This window comes from Ambystoma mexicanum, chromosome 8 (genome assembly GCF_040938575.1).
Source record: "Ambystoma mexicanum isolate Mex_15411 chromosome 8, UKY_AmexF1_1, whole genome shotgun sequence".
NCBI classification, from domain to species: domain Eukaryota; kingdom Metazoa; phylum Chordata; class Amphibia; order Caudata; family Ambystomatidae; genus Ambystoma; species Ambystoma mexicanum.
Genome location: NC_090929.1, coordinates 859152579 through 859174018, shown reverse-complemented (window position 1 = coordinate 859174018; position 21440 = coordinate 859152579). Strand labels below are relative to the sequence as shown.

The 21440-nt window shown below is 50.6% G+C and overlaps 1 protein-coding gene across 2 annotated transcripts in view; it reads right to left on the bottom strand.

Annotated features, from left to right (window-relative positions):
• Positions 1-21440, bottom strand: part of LOC138472520 (microsomal triglyceride transfer protein large subunit-like) — a 1457683-nt gene that overhangs the window by 843221 nt on the left and 593022 nt on the right. For both annotated transcript variants that reach the window (XM_069610748.1, XM_069610747.1), the window contains one exon: positions 5831-5981. In XM_069610748.1, the coding sequence (XP_069466849.1) occupies positions 5831-5981 (151 nt within the window). The remainder of the gene's footprint in view (positions 1-5830; positions 5982-21440) is intronic.

Sequence of the window (21440 nt, the reverse complement as noted above, 5' to 3'; positions counted from 1 at the left end):
AATAATGTCAATATGTAACCTGTTGCTTTCTCCCTTATTCAGGTGCTGAGAGAGAGTATGAAGTCTCGGGGAATAATACCTCCGGCGGTAAAATCAGGTAAGTCTATTGTGGTGAGGAGGGTTCCCCTTGTTAGTCCCTTTGTTTCACCTTGCTGTCCTTTTGTTTCCCCTTAGGGGCCGGTGTTCGGTGAAGATGCAGTGGAAGCTGCGCCGACCCGTGAAGAGGAATAGTAACCCCGGTGGTATAATCAGGTAAGTCTATGAGTCTATGGGGGGGGGTAACTAATATTCCTCTGTGTATTCCCTTGGCTCACCTTGCTGTTCTTGTCTTCTCCTTAGGTGCCAGAGTGCGGCGGGAACATGCAGGAGGATGCAGTGGAATGTGAAGATGCTGTGAAGGCTGGTGAGTTCAGCGCGGCGCTGCAGCAGGCGAGGCGACGTTCATAAAATAACTTTTTTCTTCCAGCTCGAAGGCGCGATGGATCAGGAATTCAGGTAAGGATCAAAGGTATTGCTCTTGTTCTAACCTTTTCTCCTTCTTTCTCCCTTTTTCTAGGAGCTCCAAACTCGAGGCAGGCGTGGCAGAAGGCTGGATGCAGACTTGCAGGCACGGTGAGCGTTACGCTGCTGGATGCAGAAATCGTGAAGCGTGTGCTGCTATTCGGGCGTGGTTTAAATAGCCTCCAAAGTAGTCCCAGGTAAGTATTCCTCCTCAGCCCCGTCTGAGTAAATAAATAGTCCCTAAGTAAAGTAGTCCCTTCCAAGCCTCTTTTGGCTTGGAGCTCTTGCAGCATGGTCTGCATCAGGTAAGTTTACAGCATGATCTGCATCAGGTAAGTTTTAATCTATGAGCCTGGCGCTTATGGTGCCAGGACTGACTCTCCATATGGGCCTGGCACCATAGGCGCCAGGACTGGACCCAAATAGCCCCTAGCAGGGGTTGTTGGGCTTGCTTAGGATAACTTGATGCCTGCTTCCGGGGTTGCTGGACTTGGTCTGGGTCCCCGGGGGTAGGCATCATGACACCGCCACCCTCCTCTGTAGAGCCATTTGGAACTGCAGTACTGAGTCAGTTGGTGGACCTTGGTCGAAGATATCCGTAAGGTCATCCTGAAGAAAATTCCCTGGGGGAGCAGACCATCCCAAGTACTCGGTGACCCTAGACATAAGGCGCCGGTACGAGGAGTCGGCATGAGTGCCAGGCTCAGGCCTACAAAACTCCACCTCCGGAGAGGTGGCCAGCCCACTGGCATCGTGCAGGGACTGCCGCAGGTCCTCAATCTGGCTATGGCCCGAGAAAATCTCGTCTGGCACCTTATCAGGAACCATGCCATCATCAGAGCCCTCATCCACCTCTGAAATAAACTCAAGATGGCGGTATGAAGGTACAGAATGTGGAATAAAGCCATCCTTGACCTTGGCCAGAGCCTTTCTAGGGGGTTCCACTGAGCCTCGGAGTACCCCCATGGAAACAACCTCGAAAGGCGTCGAGTGAATCGGCGTCGACGCCAAACGCGGCGCCGACAGCATCGATGGTGTCGACACAGGTTTCGAGGCCGGAGCCCCGAGCGTGTCCCTCGACAGCCTGGGCACCGATGGCGTCGACGACTTCTTCGGAAGCGGGGCCTAGAAAGAGTCAGTCGACGACCTCAGCGCCACCAGCGTCGACGTCTTCCTCGAAGACACCACAGGTGCACACGGTCTCGAGCGTGTCGAGGACCGGGACCTGGCATGACGAGAACGATTCCCCTTGTCCGAGCGGGACCTCTCCCGCGAATCGTGCCGACCACCCGAGCCCGAAGGCATGCGAGCAGTGTCTCTTGACCGATCACGACCGACCCCACTCGGAGGCGCGGACGGACCAGTGCCCTGCGATTCGAGAATCGCTACATTTTCTTCCTGAAGGAAGCCCATTCCTCCGGCGTCGCATGCTTGGTGGGATAAGCGACCCACCGACGGGCAGAGCCCTCGGACGAGGACGGGGAAAGCGACCGATGACAGCGCTTCCGGGAGTGCCTCGAAGAGGCAGCGGAGTGGCAGGACCGGCTCCGGGACCGAGACCCACTGGACTTCCGACTACGATGTGGAGAGTCGCCCCTCGAATCGTCTGTCGAAAGCCCCTGCTTCCTCAACTTCCTGCAGACCTCAACTTCCGTGGCTCGGACACCTTACCTACCGACAACAACTTCTTGTGCTCCTGCAAGGCTTTGGACATGAGCGACTGGCAGTCGACACAGTCATCCGTGTCATGGGCCTCCCCGAGGCACCAGAGGCAGGCGTTGTGCGAGTCCGTCACCGACATCTTGGACCTACAGTCCCTGCACTTCTTAAAGCCCGGACGCGGGGTGGAAGACGAGGTAGACATCTTCACGAAGAATATACTGCACAATACGAACAGGTTCGAAGAACTGAGAAAGAACAGAAACTCCAAAGAGTTGAGGCGCGCCAAGATCTCTGAAGCGAACACGTTCAGAGAAAAAACAGAACTGAGGCTACGGGCGTCGTGCGTCCTACTTATAACATCCAGTGACGTCAGCCATTGGAGGAGGTCCTCCAGGGCGGTGTATCGACGTCATCGATGCAGGATGCAGATGCCGAAGATTTTCCGAAGCAGCACGGCTGTGGCGATTACATGTCATAGATATGGAATACGTCAGGGGACCCAATCCCCTCGAAATGTCTTTTTCTGCTGTGATATTTGTGTGGCCTATGTTTTTAAATAGTTCCTCCAGTCATCTCTCTATTCCTCACATGCAATTGTTGGTTCTCCAGGAGTACTTAAAAGGAACTCTGGTGGATGGACCATGATGTTTTGCATTGCTGGTTTTTTGCCTTGTATCACGTGTGTGCTTTTCTATTAAACTGAATTTTGAAATGCAGTTCCTTACTGTTTCCAGCAGGTGGCTTTGTTATGGATGGGGAGCTTCATTCTGCCTATGATTTAGGTTTCGCCAGCCACTGTCGCTAAAATGTGTTGTGACCACTCATGTCCAGGAGAGAGAATACAAGCACCTTGTTGGTGATTCTTTATTGGCAGAGAAAGTGTGCAATATCCAAGCTCCCCATCAGAAAAGGAGAGAAGCGCAGCTGCTTCTTCTCCCGTTTCTCCAACTGTTTATCCTGCCTCGCGCTGCCCTATGACATCGATGGGCACCCACAAGAATGACATGCCCCTTCTCATGAGCACCAAGCCACGTGTCAGTGTGAGACTCGCTCATAAGAGTGACTGGAGACTGCGCAAGGCCCGGCACTGCTGGCCACCATGGGACCTAATGCGAACTCGGGACATCCAGCGTATTAACGCAAAATCAAATAAGAGGCCTCAGTAGTCTGTTTGAGAATGGGCAACGCAAGACATTTATTCCAAAAGAATAAACGCACAACACTCCACTAGCCCGCCACCCAATGAAACACTACCAGCCTCCAATTAGCCTTCCCCTTAAAATCCCTCATGGTCTGGCCCCTTCCATTTGACCTTTTCCACTCCCCATGACAATCACAGCTATTGTTTATCCTCTTAGTGATCCTCCTCCCCCAGGTGATCATTCTCTTCTGGGCCAGTCGCTCTGGTCTGATGATATCCGGCATCCACTCATACAATGGGTGTTGGGCCACCGACCACCAGACGTATTTCCGGCGATGAATAAGAATCCATTGTCTGTCCTAGTACAAACTGGCGGGATCCAAGATGGAGGCCTGAGGGCCTTTCACCCAGTGCCCCCAAGAGCTCCTAGAATGTGGTCTCAGCAGTCCTACACGGCTGGAACAAGTATTGCCAAAGCCAACAGGCAGGTTTTCCCTATTCAATTTCCACTAGTATTGAAAGAAAAATAAACGCTCTGGCTTATTCATAAAACAAGTGACAGTTCAGATATTTGAATATTTCCCCAGACTCCTTCCATATCCTAAATTACCTCCTTCAAGTTCATTGCCATCATATGGCATCAAGATAAATAATGCCACAAAAATAATATCCCCACACCCACCAGGGGTTCTTAAACGTTCACAAGCGGCACCACTACCCAGAGCTGCTCTACGGACACCACACATTAATGAAAAAAAAATACAAAAATAGCACCAACCCCATGAAAAGAAACAGTATTCAACAAACTGAAATTGGAGGAAGGAAACATATTCAATTGCTTGCCAACTATTTTTTCTAAAACTCCACGTATGAATGCAGCTTCTTCAGGGAAGGGGGGCATATCGAAGTAGTGGGATCTATTTCGACTTAGATAACAAGAAGAATTGAAAGAATAGTGTGGAAGAGAACTATTTAGTAAATGCATCATATCTACAATCCCAACATGGGGCCAAGTGTGGACATGGGGACCTAGCCAATGAGATAAGCTGAAGGCAAGGGGAGTAAAGCAACTCAGCCACTTAGATGAAAAGATCTTAAAGACCAAGGCGATGCAGAGTCTGGAGGGATAAACAGAAATACGACTTTATCTATTCAACTCACACAAAACCACAGCTTCCCCTGTTTTAGTGATGTACAGCAGCCTAGGAAATAGCACATTAGAAGCAGCACTGCACCTACCTTTGCCTTTGAGGAAAGACACATTTATTATAGACACAATCGTCTCTGGCCTCAAATGGAACCAACCTCCAGAAGAAACAAAACAATTGCTTTAGTGAGGCTTAAAGAGATTTGATTTAAAAAGAAATTAAAAAAAACTTTTCCTATAGAGTGATACAAGCCATCTCCTTATTTGTGGGAGACCCTGGATCCATTATTAATAACACATTTGTACCCGCGGGGATGGGTGGACGAAGGGTGGGTGTGGCTGCCTCCTAGCCAATGATGAGGTTTGGAACGGGATCCTTACCACACAGGGAAAGACCCTGCCCCAAGCCTAAGGTAAGTGCGCTCCTCACGTCCCCTGCCCCTTCCCCCCTATCTCCACCCACCCTTTTCCACATATCCAGTCCACTCCCTACCAAAACCATAATTACCTGCACTCTTCTGACCCTGCTTCTGCCGGGAAAAGGAATGTTCTGATGCATCTCCTTTGTGCGATAAGCCACCATGGTCTCGATGGAGGCCATTTTTTTCTTTTTTTTCCTCTAATTGAGAAACTGTTTCAATGCCATTTCTCAGATCGAGAGAAAAATGCTACTAGTACCCTGGTACGACGTGCCAGGGTACTAATAGCGATAGAACCCTCAGAGGGGGGCATTACTGGTCTGGTAATGTCCCTGGGCCTATGGTAAAACCCTCACTTCACTCACGCTTGTAACTATCGCCACAGAAACCACCATGAATACATTTAAGTGGGTCTCCAAAATGTCTTTGTTGCTGCCTGACCAAAGTCCATGATGCCGCAATCTTATTCTAGTGCTCGCTCTCGAATTCTGCACACACTCGTTATCTTCATCTTTGATCACGCCAGCAGCCGTGGACAGCTATGTAAAGAGTTAAAGCGGTATGCATTGTGAGGCCTTCCACTGCACTCAAAGACTTATTTTCTCTCATCGGCCTTTCACGGGATGGCTAGGTCTCGTTACCTAGTCAGTGAAATGTTTCGGTCTTTTGCCCCAAAAAAACAAGGCCATAAACTGAACCATAGCCCCACATGCTGGCATACACTAGATTTTTTGTAAAAAGTCATTCGTTTCAGCCATTTCTACATGTATTATACTATTCATGTAATGATCCTTTTCATTATGTTGCTGGCAGTTTGCTTCTGCACTGTAAAATCCCCCTTGCTGTTGATTTTCCAATTCCTTGGTATTTTAACATTGTGTTTGGTTGAAAAAGCAGTACCATTTCCAAAAACGAGAGTCTGAATAACCATTTGATAACAATGACTATCTTAACACTTACCGAAGGGCACTGTGGGCATGTGTTCTTTAGAGGTTGGCCCATGAGCTCAATCACATGGTATTTTTCAGGTAGTTTAGCAACAACCTCCTCTACATTTAGTCCAAGTGCTTCTGCAGGGCCTGGCAGGGTCGACACCAGGTTAAGTTTCTGCCTTGAAAGGAATTCAAGAAATGTTATGTTTCCACATTCATTTCCATCCATACGATCAAGTAAAATGATTTTGAGGGTAAAGCATTCATTCGTAGGACTGCAAATCACAGACTTCTGATCGCAATACACGTTCAAGCATGTAAATCTTACACACTAATTGGTTTAATACTGAAGGAAAAAGTTACATTTACATACACTATACATCTCAGTGGGTGCAGAGATAAAACCCAAAGCTAAATACATTTAAATACAAATATGGATACACATGTTGACGCAAAGGCACATAGGCGTGACCATTAACCTGCCCGATCGACGGAGAACTCTAGTTGAGGCATCCCCAATTATTTATTAAGTTGTATCACAAATTATTTTTAAGTACGTTCACCTCCTATGCCACTCAACCGTTAACTAGCTATTTGCACCGCCTCATCATTCTGTTTGGAAACAGAGGTCATTGAATGGGGTAAGCCCCAAGACCACTTTGTTGCCTAATGGCCTTCAATTCGCCAAGGGAAAATCAATTCTGAAAGATGTAAACCTACTTGAGTTTGGAAGACAATTTTGAACAATTGATTAATGATCCTGGAAGGGCTAAACTCTGTGGCATGTAATATTGCCTTGTACCTTCTCAAAGTGTTGCAAAACTACCCAAGAGGTCAGACTCCTAAGCTAAGTGAGAGGCAGAGGTCAGACTCCTAAGCTAAGTGAGAGGCAGAGAGCATTGTTCTGGTAACAAAGCTACAGAAAGTTATGAAACGAAATAGGATAAGTGTCATTGCTTAAGGTAGAATCCAAAGAACACTTGCTGGTCGTATGCTTGCCTAATCTAAAAAATGATGAGTTACTCACAGTAGTGACTAACGACCCCCTTTCTTCAATATTGCATGAACATCCCTTCCAAGGGACGGGAGACGGACCTTTTTCGCCAGAAAAACCTTCTTCCACTTTGAATTTAGAGGGGCGTTGGGGTGCGGCACTGAGAGCATGAGCTACCCTGACTCGGCCCACTGGTGCCACTCCTCAGTCCCCATTGACGCGTCGACAATATTTAACATTGCTTTCTGACAGCAGTATTATTAGCGGGGGGGATGGTGGGACATATGGAGGAAAGGGGACTAAGGACTTAGCCACTATGGTGAGTAACTCATAATTACTCTTACGTCCCATCCCCTTTTCCACCATACTGCATGGGCGATTACAACTGAATGCATCTCCAGGGTGGAGAGGAGCCCCCCCTTAAGCAAATAGGTTCCTAAGAACCGCTTGTCCTAAAGCCGCATCAGATCTAGAGCCGGCATCCAAACAGTAATGCTTGCAGAAAGCCGAAGGAGTGGCCCAGATGGCACCGTGCTTATGACCCGACAAGGGACATGGCGCTGGAATGCGATGGCCGTTGCCTTGGCTCTGACTGCGTGGGCGTGAATGTTAGCCGGAAGTGGTTTGTGCTGGCCCTCGTACGCTTCCTTGATGGCCGAGACAATCCAGCGGGATATGGAGGCCTTGGAGCCCTGATAGCCTGGTCTTGCACCTCCGAAAGTGAAAAACAGGGCGTCCGATTTGCGGAAGTCCTTGGTTCTGTCCAGGTAGAATTTCAGGGCACGCCTGACATCCAAGCAGTGCAGCAGTCTCTGTGCTTCATCTTTAGGATCGGCAAAGAAAGTAGGAAGGACTATTTCCTCGTTCAAGTGGAAAGCAGACGGCACCTTGGGCAGAAATGCTGGGTGTGTCCATAGGACTACTTTGTCCCTGTGAAAGGTAGTATATGGTTCCGAGGTGACCAACGCCTGGATTTCGCCAACTCTGCGAGCCGAGGTGAGGCCGACTAGTAAGGCCGTCTTGATGGTGACCAGCCTGATGTCTGTGGAGGCCATTGGCTCAAAAGATTTGTGTGCCAGGGCGCCCAAGACTATGTCCTGGTGCCACACGGGGCGCGGCCTCCTGATGGGCGGGTAGAGCCTTGCGAGCCCCGTCAAATGTCTCTTGATGATAGGATTGAAGAAGTAGAAGATCCCATCCTCTGAGTTCGTGTAAGCCCCGATGGCTGTGAGGTCAGCACAGCAGATGTCCACCTGCACGCCAGAGTGGGCGCGGTGCACCAAGAAGGTGAGCACATCGTCCAAAGTACATGTCAGTGGGTCAATTTCCCTGGAGTTTGCCCGGTGGCAGAACCTGGTCCACTTACTTTTACACAGGGCCCTGGTAGCCTCGCTCTTTGCGCCCTGTATGATTTCCAGATTAGCCTCGGAGAGGCCTAGGTGCCTTAGCGTTACCTGCTCAGGAACCAAGCTGTGAGGGCTAGTTTCTGTGACGCGGGGTGGGTGACTCTGCCCTCCCTGTTGCGCCAGAAGATGTGCCGGGCCCGTCGGGAGGTGAACCGGTGGCTTGGTGAACTTGGTGAGGCTGAGCAGCTCGGAGAACAATGGCCCGGACAGCCACCATGGAGCTATTAGAATGATTCTGAGTTGGCGAGACTCTGATCTTGCACATCACCCAGTGAATCAGCGGAGTGGGAAGGATGCATACACTGTCAAGCCATTCCACTGAATCCGAAATGTGTTTCCCAGGGAGCCGGGGCCCTAGCCCTGCCAGGAGGTGAACTGAGGGAATTTCTTGTTGTGCCAGGTGGCAAAGATATCCACCTGGGGATATGATATGATGGTTTATAGTCATTTGGTCGAAAACAAAAATGTCGAAAGTCATAATGTAGAAAAAAAAAAAGTCGAAAAAAAAAAGTCGCCTTTTTTTTCAATACTTTTTTTTCGAAATGGGGGGGTTCCCCCCCTCCCAAACCCCCCTTTTTTATTTTATTTTACCCATTTTTTATACTTACCAAACCCAAAAAATACATATAAATAAAAAAATTATAGATTCGACTTTTTCGTTTTTCTACATTTTTTTTCCACATTTTTGTCATTGACTTTTTATTTTCGACATTATGACTGCACACCTGATATGATATGGCATTTATAATGCGCCTATACACAAGTGTTTCAAGGCGCAACGAGGCAAGGGAGGGGGAACAGAGGGAAGACAACGATCCTACTAGGCCAGGTGTCATTCAGATCGCGATGACCCCACCTGTTGAAGATCTCCTGAATAAGGTTGTTTAGCTGCCACTCGTAATTGTCCGCTGCCAACCTGCTGAGCTTGTCCGCCTCCAGGTTGGATTCCCCCGGGAGATGGACTGCTGCGAGGTAGATGTTGTTTTCCAGGTCCCACTCCCACAATGCCGATCGCCAGTCTGCACAGAGGAGGGGATCTGGTCCCTCCCTGCTTGTTGACGTAGTATATGCTTGTCAAGTTGTCTGTCTGGATGAGGACAACCTTGCCCCTGAGAAGTGGGAGGAATGCTCTTAGCAATTAATGTGGTATTCCTGCTCCTGTCGGGTCCAGGTGCCGTGGACTGAAAGATCGTCCAGGGTGGCTCCCAAGCCCTCGAGCAAGGAGTCTGTGGTGATGGTAACCTGTGGGGTGAGAGGCCAGAAGGGCTTACCCGTCCATAGGTTGCAGTCCCTGGACCACCATGTTAGGTCCGGGTGTAGGCATGGGTGAACGTTGATCATCTCGGATCGAGAGTCCCGCTCCTGGTTCCATGAGGTGGCAAAGTGTAGCTGAATCCTCCTCAGTCTCGTGTGCGGGACGGCCAATAGGACCGCCGCCAAGAGACCCAGGAGACGCTGGTACTGCCATGCCGAGGTCACTTCTCTGCTGAGGAAGTGGGTGGTGGCCCTCTTGATGGCCAAGATCTTGTCCTCCAACAAAAAAATACCTTCTCGGAGCACGTGGCCCAGATGAGGCCCAAGAATGTCAGAGTCTGCGTGGGCTGCAGCTGTGACTTCTTGAGCGAAAATCCCTGATCGTGCAGTGTGTCCATAAGGGCATGGGAATAGTGGTTAACCGCTTCCGGAGGTGTAGCCGTGATGAGCCAGTCGTCGAGGTATGGGTAGACGTGGAGGCCCTGTGCTCTGAGGAGGGCAGCCACAGTATTCATGAGTCTAGTAAAGACCCTGGTGGCCGAATTGAGGCCGAAAGGAAGGACTATGTATTGGAAATGGAAGCCAATGATCCAGAACCTTAGGAAAGAATGATGGAGCTGGCAAATCGGGACATGTAGGTCCACGTCCTTCAGATCCAGGGAGCATATACAGTCCCCCTTGTACAATGTCTCCGGGATTAAAGCTGGTGTAACCATCTTGAATTTTTGTAGAGGTAAGGAAGGAGAGGTTGAGGGTGGAAAGGTCCAGCACAACTCTTGGCCTGCCTGTTTTTTTTCTGAAAGGTGAAAATCCTGGAGTAAAAGCCCAAGCCTCGCTGGGAGGCTGGGACTTCCTCCAAGGCCTGGCTCTCTACGAGGGACCTCATCTCTGCCAGAAGGGTTGCTGTCCCAACTTGACGGAGTGAAGGGGAGGAGGGAGGAGAGGCTGGGTTGGGTAGGCGGTACCCCATGGATACTACTGAGAGGATCCAGGGGTCCGTGAAATTCTGGCACCAGAAATGCACTTGGAGAGCAAGTGTGCCCCCACTGGAGACACGTGGACCCATAGGGGCGTGTCATGCCTTCTTTCCCTCGGAGGCTGCCGCAGAGTAGGGGGACTGGAAAAAAGTCCTTACCCCTGCCTCCTTTTGTTGCTTGCGCTGATTTGGAGTCGGCGGGCGTTCAGGCTGCCTGGATCTCTGTTCCTGGAAGCCGCAGAACCCTCAATATGTACGCCCCTTGTCAGAGCGCTGCTGTGACTGAGTGTACGATTTGGGGGTAGTCTTTGTCAGGATTGTCCAGCTCTTCGTCCGTGGTGGAGTGGAAGAGGTACCCCCCCACCACCCCACCTTGAACGGCAGATCTAATATGTGTTCATGGACGTCCGCGTTGAATTTCATTGCCTGGAAAATGGCCTCCCTTTTCATGTCTGTGGCAATAAAAATGGTATTGCCAGAGGTGTCAATATGGGCCACAGTGGATTCCATGACGTCCTGCGCCACCAGCTTGGCCTCTGCCAGTCCTGCCTTAAAACGTCATTGGCTCTGCGTAGGGAGTTCTGGGAGGAAATCTGCAATTTCCCGCCATTACCTTTGGTTAGCGGCAGCCAGCATGGTCAAGACGTTGGCCTGACGAAGATGTAAGGATGCGCTGGAATACTGTAACGCTCACCTGATTCCCGTAGAGGCGCCGGTCTTGACTGGGCGTATACCGTATCTTCAAAGGTGATGTGTAACACACGGCTGGCTCTTTGGGCTGGACCTCTGTGCACTGTATGTCTGACTCGAAGGGTAAGGTGTCTGCAGATAGAAAATATGGGATTAATGAACTGGGTTATTGAATGTCTCTCTCTTCTTCCCTTTCTCTTCTCCTGTAGAACCCCAAAGGTTAATGCGCTCACCTTAGGTAAGTGAACGCCGTGCTCTCCATCTGCTTCGGGGCAGGGTGCTGTAACCAGTTTCTTCACTGGAGAAGGGGAGCAGGCCTCTTGACTTCAGAGGACTGCTGTCCGTCGTTTACTACACGAACGGTAAGTTTCGAGTAATTCTAATGTCTTTGAAAGTCTTTAGTAATGATGTCTCTTGTTTTGCAGGGTTCCGGCGATGGCGGATGTCGGGCTGAAGTGAGTTGAAGATGGAGCCCGTGTGATGAACAGAAGCGCCTGGAAGCACGTAAGTAAGCGCTTGTTGCCTGCTTCACGATGCGCTCTAACTGTCTTTTTATTTTGCAGGTACAAGTTCGGAGCGGCTGCAGGGTGCCGGAATACCCACTGGGTTAGATGTGGAAAGGAGTAATGGCACGTGAGTATTAAAGTTCCCCAATGTCTTTAAACGCACCTTGTTTTGTCTTTCAGATGCGGGATGCAGCGCCGAAGGCCTCCGGAGCGTGCGAAGAGTTGGTAAGCTTTTGTCTTTCAGATGCCGGAATGCAGTGCGAAGACCTCCGGAGCGCACGAAGAGTAGGTAAGCCTTTGTCTTTCAGATGCCGGAATGCAGAGCGAGGCGTTGGTGACAGCCGATGGACCAGGTAAGTGAAGCGCTGTCACTGAAGACCGTAATGCTAACCTGTTCTTTCTTGTCTTTATAGGTGTTGCTGAAGACTGGATTCAGGATGGTAAGCCTTTTTCCTTAGGCCCAGGATCAGATGCAGAAGACACGATGAGCGTTCTGCTGCAGAGGATGCAGAATAACGCAAAGCAAGATTCATCCTTCGGGTGTGGTTTAAATAGCCTCCTGTAGTGCTTGGGTGTCTCCTTCCACAGCCACGCCTAGGTAAGAAAAGAGTTCCTGCTTTCCAGAAGAGTTCCAGTGTTCTGAACCTAGGGAGTGCCTCCTGCCCCACCCAACAGGAAAAGTAGTTCCAAACAGAAGAGGATCAGAGGCTCAACTGGCAGGCAAGTAAGCAGCATGGTCTGCTGCAGGTAAGTCCACCCAAGCATTATGAGCCCGGCGCTTCCAGCGCTGGGACTGGGCATATTTATGAGCCTGGTGCCACTGGCGCCAGGACTGGGTCCAAAAGGTCCCAATTGGGACTGGTTGGCACTCGGAACCTGGGTTATGGATCTGCTTCCAAGGGAGTTGGGAAAACCCTGACCTTTTGGAAGCAGAGATCATGACAGTACCCCCCCTCAAGGCCCCTCCCAAACCGGGCTTCTCCGGGGGTTTTGGCTTGTCAGGAAATGTTCGGTGAAATCTTTTGATTAGGCGAGGAGCGTGGACATATTCAGCAGGTTCCCAGGATCTCTCTTGGGGGCCGTAGCCTTTCCAGTCAATTAGGTAAAATAGTTTAGATTTGGAGATCTTGGAGTCCAGAATGCTTTTGACTTCAAAATCGAGTTCTCCATCAACTAGGATAGGTTTTGGAGATTTAGTTAGTCGGGTTTGAGGTTGCACGGGTTTTAATAGAGAGACGTGGAAGACCGGATGTATCTTCATGTGCGGGGGCAAGTCCAACTTGACCGCTACTGGGTTTACTATGGTAGTGATGGAATAGGGACCAAGGTATCTTGGGTTGAATGTGCGTGGCCCTTTTAGAGGTAGATATTTGGTGGATAACCAGACTTGATCCCCTACTTGATATTGAGGGGCTTCCTTCCGATGTTGATCTGCTCCTTTCTTGTATTGTTCTTTAGCCCTTTGAAGGTGAGAAACAGCTTCCTTAAAGGCTTGGGTGATTGTAGAATGCAGGTAGTCTACTGCTGGTGTTTCAAGATCTTGGAGGGGATCCAACTCCGAGGTTCGAGGGTGACTGCCGTATAAAAGAAAAAACGGGGTTTTCCCAGTTCCCGAATGGACAGAGTTATCGTAGGCATATTCGGCTATCCAAAGGATGTCTTTCCAAGTTTTCTCAGTTTGTTGCAGCATGCAGCGTAAATACTGTTCCAGAGTTTGATTGGTCCTCTCGGTTTGTCCGTCGGTCTGAGGGTGGTGACTGGTCGATAGTCTCACATCAATTTGAGCCGACCGACAGCAACTTCGCCAAAAATGAGAAATAAATTGACTACCTCGATCCGATATTAGAACCGAAGGAAAACCGTGCAGTCGGACGATGTTTTCAAGAAATTCTCGGGCCAGAGTTGCTGCTGTTGGCAAGCCTTTGAGCGGAATGAAATGCGCCATCTTGGAGAATAAGTCCACGATTACTAGAATCGTATTGTATCCGGAGCATGGAGGTAGATCGGTGATGAAGTCCATAGAAAGCGTATGCCAAGGGCGAGGTGGGATGTCAATAGGGCGTAAGAGGCCTGCTGGTCTTTCCTTTTGACTCTTGTTTTGGGCGCATACTCCACAGGACATTATAAAGTCTCTGATATCTTTTTTCCAAGACGGCCACCAGAAGTAGCGCTTGATCTTTTCTGAGGTCTTGGCCATACCGGGATGTCCTTCCATTAAAGAATCGTGATAACAAGAGAATACTTTTTTCTGTAAATCTGTGCTGGGCAGGTATAATCGTTCTTGGAAATACAATAAGTTGTCCTTTACTGCAAAGTCCTTTCCCTGCAAATGCCAATTCTGTATGTCTGCTGGAGTTACAAGTTGCCTGGCTTTATCCTTAACTTCCTCTATGGACTGTGTGGCGATTACACCCAGAATTCTTTGTTCGGGAATGATTGGTACAGGTTTAGGGTTGATCAAGTGTTCTTCCACTCCCATCCGAGAAAGGGCATCAGCTTTACCGTTTTTTGTACCAGGTCGATAGGTAATTATGAAGTCAAACTTAGCAAAGAATAATGCCCAACTGAGTTGTCTAGAGGATTGGGCTTTTGCGGTTTTCAAATATTGCAGGTTTCGGTGATCCGTAATCACAGTAACGGTGTGTCGGGCCCCCAGCAGATAATGCCGCCAAGCCTTAAAAGCAGACTTGATAGCCAGAAGTTCCTTGTCAGTAATCGTGTAATTGATTTCAGGAGGCGAGAATTTTCGGGACCAAAATGCCACGGGATGCAACTGATTGGTTACCGGGTCCTTTTGTGATAGAACTGCCCCCATGGCAAGGCTTGAAGCATCAGTTTCCACGATGTAGGGGAGTTCGGGGCGAGGGTGTTTTAAGATTGGTGCAGAGATAAATTTAGTCTTCAAATCCTGGAAAGCTTGTTCCGCCTCGGTAGACCATTCAAAATGTTTGTTTTTCTTTAACAAGGCAGTGATGGGCTGGATTATTCGAGAAAATTCGGGGATAAACCTGCGGTAAAAGTTAGCGAAGCCTAACATGCTTTGCACACCTTTTACGGAGGATGGTGATGGCCATTTGAGAACTGCATCGACCTTCTTTGAATCCATACGCACTCCGCTAGGTGATAATATGAATCCCAAGAATTCAACTTCAGTCACGTTGAAAACACATTTTTCCAACTTAGCGAAAAGTTTGTGTTGACGCAATCTTTCGAGGACCATTTTCACGTGTTTCCGATGTTCAGATTCCGATGAAGAATAAACGAGGATGTCGTCAATGTAAACAACAACACACACATCTATGAGCTCTCTGAGGACATCGTTCATAAAATATTGAAAGGCGGCCGGGGCATTGCAAAGTCCGAAGGGCATGACCTGATATTCAAATAGCCCATATTTGGTGCGGAAGGCCGTCTTCCATTCATCGCCCTCTTTTATTCGTACCAAGTGGTAGGCTCCTCTAAGATCCAGCTTTGTATTTATGCATGCTTTTCTGACTTGGTCCAGGAGTTCAGGGATCAAAGGTAACGGATATCTATTCTTGATGGTGATCTGGTTCAGGGAGCGATAATCTATACAAGTTCTAAGGTCTCCTTCCTTTTTTGGAACAAAGAACAAAGCTGAAGAAGCAGGGGACTTGGAAGGACGAATAAACCCATTTGCCAGGTATTGATCCAGGTATTGTCGAAGGTGAAGGTTCTCAGGCTCGGTGAGGGCATAAATTCTACTACAAGGAGGAGTAGATCCAGGAATCAGGTCTATCTGGCAGTCATAAGACCTATGAGGAGGTAGAGAGTTAGCCTGATCCTTCCGGAAAACATCTTGGTATTCTAGGTATTCGGGAGGTAACTGGGGAGTCTCTGAAGAAATTGCTGCCAGTGCAACACCAGGTGGAGGGTGACAAGTAGAGACCCATTCTGGAAACTGGACCATTCTTGCTCGCCAATCGATCAGAGGATTGTGTTTCTCTAACCAAGGTATTCCTAGAATAATCTGAAACTGAGGGGCCTTGATCACATCGAACACGATCTTCTCATGTTGTCCATCTTGACTTACTAGCGTCACTTCTTGAGTGGTATGCGTTACTGGTCCGGAGGCTATCTCCGTCCCATCCACCGTAGTAATGATGTCCTTTACAGCCTTGGGACAAAGAGTTAGATTCATCCTCAAAACCATTTCATGATCCACATAATTGCCGATGGCACCGCTGTCGACGTAAGCTTCAATTGCATGTAATCGATCCGGATTATCAGGGCTAATGAGGACCATAGGTATCACGAAATGCGAGGTCACGGAACTGGTTTTCACGCTCGGCAAGAGGACCTCTATTCTTGTCGCGCGAGGTCGTTTCCCTGCTCAGAGTTTGTAACTTTGGTAACTGCAGCTCCTACTGCCTTCTTGGCAGGTTTCACCGGACAGTCTCGAAGAAAGTGCCCTGAGTTTCCGCAATAGAGGCATAATTGCAACTGTTTTCTCCTTTCCCGCTCCTTTTGTGTTAGAGGACCTTTCAGGCCCCCTATTTGCAGGGGTTCCCTTCTTAGAGCGTTCGTTTCCTGACGGGCTGCATGCACTTCTGCCCTTAGTTCCCCAAGTAACTGGGCTAGCTGGTCAGTATCCGAGGTTTCCATAGCGCCTGGACGGGAGTTTTGCGGTTGGCTTTGCGTTCTGTAATGCTCACCTGATTCCCGTAGAGGCGCCGGTCTTGACTGGGGGTATACCGTATCTTCAAAGGTGATGTGTAACACACGGCTGGCTCTTTGGGCTGGACCTCTGTGCACTGTATGTCTGACTCGAAGGGTAAGGTGTCTGCAGATAGAAAATATGGGATTAATGAACTGGGTTATTGAATGTGTCTCTCTTCTTCCCTTTCTCTTCTCCTGTAGAACCCCAAAGGTTAATGCGCTCACCTTAGGTAAGTGAACGCCGTGCTCTCCATCTGCTTCGGGGCAGGGTGCTGTAACCAGTTTCTTCACTGGATAAGGGGAGCAGGCCTCTTGACTTCAGAGGACTGCTGTCCGTCGTTTACTACACGAACGGTAAGTTTCGAGTAATTCTAATGTCTTTAAAAGTCTTTAGTAATGATGTCTCTTGTTTTGCAGGGTTCCGGCGATGGCGGATTGAAGTGAGTTGAAGATGGAGCCCGTGTGATGAATAGAAGCGCCTGGAAGCACGTAAGTAAGCGCTTGTTGCCTGCTTCACGATGCGCTCTAACTGTCTTTTTATTTTGCAGGTACAAGTTCGGAGCGGCTGCAGGGTGCCGGAATACCCACTGGGTTAGATGTGGAAAGGAGTAATGGCACGTGAGTATTAAAGTTCCCCAATGTCTTTAAACGCACCTTGTTTTGTCTTTCAGATGCGGGATGCAGCGCCGAAGGCCTCCGGAGCGTGCGAAGAGTTGGTAAGCTTTTGTCTTTCAGATGCCGGAATGCAGTGCGAAGACCTCCGGAGCGCACGAAGAGTAGGTAAGCCTTTGTCTTTCAGATGCCGGAATGCAGCGCGAGGCGTTGGTGACAGCCGATGGACCAGGTAAGTGAAGAACTGTCACTGAAGACCGTAATGCTAACCTGTTCTTTCTTGTCTTTATAGGTGTTGCTGAAGACTGGATTCAGGATGGTAAGTCTTTTTCCTTAGGTCCAGGATCAGATGCAGAAGACACGATGAGCGTTCTGCTGCAGAGGATGCAGAATAACGCAAAGCAAGATTCATCCATCGGGTGTGGTTTAAATAGCCTCCTGTAGTGCTTAGGTGTCTCCTTCCACAGCCACGCCTAGGTAAGAAAAGAGTTCCTGCTTTCCAGAAGAGTTCCAGTGTTCTGAACCTAGGGAGTGGCTCCTGCCCCACCCAACAGGAAAAGTAGTTCCAAACAGAAGAGGATCAGAGGCTCAACTGGCAGGCAAGTAAGCAGCATGGTCTGCTGCAGGTAAGTCCACCCAAGCATTATGAGCCCGGCGCTTCCAGCGCTGGGACTGGGCATATTTATGAGCCTGGTGCCACTGGCGCCAGGACTGGGTCCAAAAGGTCCCAATTGGGACTGGTTGGCACTCGGAACCTGGGTTATGGATCTGCTTCCAAGGGAGTTGGGAAAACCCTGACCTTTTGGAAGCAGAGATCATGACAAATACAGCTTTTTCCCGTACGCCTCCAAGATGTTCTCCTTGCTTAGCGGTGTCACTGAGGAGGCTGAGAACGACTGAGGCTTGGAGTATAGTGATGCCATAGTGATCACTGAGGAGTGTGGCTGAGGATGGGCCGATAGCTAGAGTGAATCCCCCTCCATCTGCCTGTACTTGGCGTCCAGGCGTCGATTGACCGGCTGGACCGAGTGGGTCTTGAGCCAACCCTTCTTGGCCAGGGAGACAACATACAGTGGAATTCCTGTTTTGACCGAGGGGCGTCGCGTGAGGACTTCAGCAAGCACCCCCTCCGCCGGTTGCTCGACCTCAGGTTGAAGCAGGCCCAGATACTCCGCCTGCCCCGCAAGACGTTCATGGAAGGCCCTGGCTGAGGATGGTGCGTCAGGATCCTCCTCCTCATCTGTATCATGTGGGTCAGGAGGATCCCACGTAGGTGGAGGAGTAGCGAGAGCCGGAGGCTTGGGTACGGGGACCAGAGCCAGAGGCTGAGGCTGGTACAGAACCACCTGAGGAATCAGCTGGGGAGACAGAGGCTGCACCGGGGCTGGGGGCGCCGGCGTAGGAGACTGTGGTGCCGGTAGCATCGGAGGGAGCATGTCCCTGATGGCATCCCTGAGGATAACCCCCATCTGAGGGGACTTCATGAGCCCAGGAACCTCTCAAAGAACCTGTCTTCGCAGGCCGGAGGAATGGGAGGGGATACATACAGGGTAGCGGGAGGCTGCTGGAGCCGCTGCATACCCTGCCCGTACGGACGCTGTGGGAACTGGCCCTGTGCAAATGAAGGATAGGCTGTAGGTCACATACCTGGTTGCGGCCACTCCTACCTTGACACTTGTTCTTCGCCGAACTTCGGGAATGGCGTCCGACGGGTGTCGATGTGTGGTGCGGCAGCCATTTTGTCGAGCAACCTGTCACGTGCCTGCGTCGTGTTGCTCGGCTCGCTGGGCCCAGCCTCCTCCAAGACTCTTGAGTGTGGTTTGCAAGGCCTACCCTGCTCCTCGGGCCTAGACCCAGTAGGTGTGACACCCTCGGCCCGGGGGTTGGTTGAGCTGCGTTTAGCCACCCCCTCGGCCGTATTGCCGGTACTAGGGTGTGGCCCCTCTGACATAATGCTGGTAATAGGGCAGAGCCCCTTGGGTGGAGACCTGGTCAAAGAACCTTCCGGTCCCTCAACACTGTCACCGGGAGGATCCAAGAATCCATCGGCCAGTAGGCCGGTAGCTGGAGCAGCCTCGGTGCACGTGCTGGTAAAAGGACCTAACCGGTCCCTCCCGCGCGGGCGAGTCCTTGGGAAGGAGTCTCCCTTGCGGGGTGCTATGGAAAATAGAGGCCCTGCCGTGGGCCTGGCTCGATGTTTGTTTCACAAAGTTCTTGAGGTCCTCTGGAGACGACTTCTGGAAGAGCTCCCTCCACCTGGCTAGTCTGTTCTTCAGCAACCTCGATGAAAGGGCGCTGCACGCTGTACAAGCCTGCCAACTGTGGTCTGGGCCAAGGCAACGTAGGCAGAGGGTGTGGGGGACTGAAGTTGGGAAGAGCCCGTCGCAGGATGGACACCTGCTTAACCCAGTGGAAGTCGACATGCGACGGGGAGTAGAGTGACGCCTGAGGACAGAGTGCCTGAATGATAAAAAAAGACAAAAAAGAGAGAAGATCTGCACGTAGAATTACATGGCCAAAGCCAAGTCCAGGAGCGCTGGTGAATTCGTCCTGTTCTGTCAATGCGGAAGAGGGTACTGGGGTGTGGCACCCGGGGGTGGAGTCAGGGCCGCACATGCTCCCAGGGTCGCACCCCCGCGCTCCTCTAAATTTAAAGGGGAAGAAGGTTTTTTCTGGTGAAAAAGGTTCCATCTCCCGTTCCTTGGAAGGGACGCCCATGCAGTACGGAGGAAAGGAGACGGGATGTAAGTATTTAGGTAAGACTATTTCCTCATTTAGATGGAAGGCAGAGGGTACTTTAGGTAGGACTGCCAGGTGAGTCCACAGGACCACCTCATCCCTGTGGAAAGTGGTGTACGTTTCTGAGGCCACCAGAGCCTGGATCTCGCTAACTCTGTGAGCGGAGGTAAGTCCCACCAGCAAAGCAGTCTTGAGGGTGACTAGCCTGATGTTTGCAGACGCCATTGGCTCAAATGGTTTGTGCGCTAAGGCACCCAACACCACGGTGAGCTCCAACACAGGGTGTGGGGTCTCTTGATGGGCAGGTAAAGCCTGGACAATCCCGCCAGATGTTTCTTGACAATTGGGTTGGAGGAGGAGAAGACCTCCTCCTCCGAATTTCTGTAGACCCATATGGCTGCCAGGTAGGTGCGACATGTGTCCAACTGAACGCTTGAGTGCGCGAGGTGCGCCGAGAAGGAGAGCACATCGTATAGCGTGCACCTAAGGGGGTCGATCTCCTTAGAAGTCCGACCAGTGACAGAACCTGCTCCATGTGCTTTTATATTTGCTCCTGGTTGCCCTGCTCCTGGGGCCCTGACTGATCTCCAGGTTAGCCCGTGAGAGGCTCAGGTGTTTGAGGGTGATATGCTCAGGAACCACGCTGCAAGGGCTAACTTCTGAGGCGTGTGGTGGAGAACCCTGCCAGACCTGCTGGGACAGTAGAGGTGCCGGGTCCAGCAGAAGGTGAGTGGGTGGCCTGTCCGTGAGGCTGAGCAGTTCGGAGAACCACGGTCTCGCTGGTCACCAAGGAGCTATCAAGATGATGCTGGGTGACAAGCTTCCTTCATCTTGCCGAGTACCCTGGGGATCAGGGGTGTGGGAGGAAAGGCATATGCGGTCATTCCTTACCATTGAATGAGCAATGCATCTCGCAGGGAGTTTCTCCTGGACCCGCCTTGAACCGTGCCTTGCCAGGACTGCACTTCCTGTTCTTCCAAGAGGCAAATAGATCCACCTGAGGATGGCCCCATGAGTTGAACACCACCTGCAGCACCTGGTTGTTCAATTGCCATTCGTAATTGTCCCTTCCCAGCCTGCTGAGCCTGTCCGTTTCCAAGTTGGCCTGTCCCGGCAGGTGGATGGCTGTGAGGTAGATGTTTTCCAGGGCCCATACCCACATGCTGACCACTAGGCTGCACAGCGGAGGGGACCTGGTACCCCCTTGCTTGTTGACATAGTATATGCTGGTGGAGTTGTTAGTCTGGATAAGGACGGTCTTGCTCCCAATGAGAGGATGGAAGGAAGGCTCTGAGGGCTATCCAAATGGCCCTGAGCTCTAGCCAGTTGATAAGCGACTCCTGCACCTGCCGGGTCCAGACTCTGTGGACGGTGTGGCTGTCCAGAGTGGCTCCCATGCCTTCTAGGGAGGAGTCCGTAGTGATTATGACCTGCGGGGAGGGTTGCCCAAAGGGCCTGCCCATCCGCAGGTTGCAGTCCCTGGAACACCACGTGAGGTCTGAGTGGAGAGAAGGGAGTATGCTGACGAGCTCTGCTTGGGAGCCACTCTCCTGATTCCATGAGGCTGTGAAGTGCAGCTGTAATCTCCTCATCCGGAGCCTTGTGTGTGGCACAGCCAGGAGGACTGCTGCCATGATACCCAGTAGGTGCTGGTACCACCAGGCCAAGGTCACTGCTCTGGTACGGAAGTGCGTAGTGGCCCTCTTGAGGGCCGTAATCTTGTCCTCCGAGGGAATTATCTTCTCTGAGCTCATATCCCAGATGAGGCCCAGGAAGGTGAG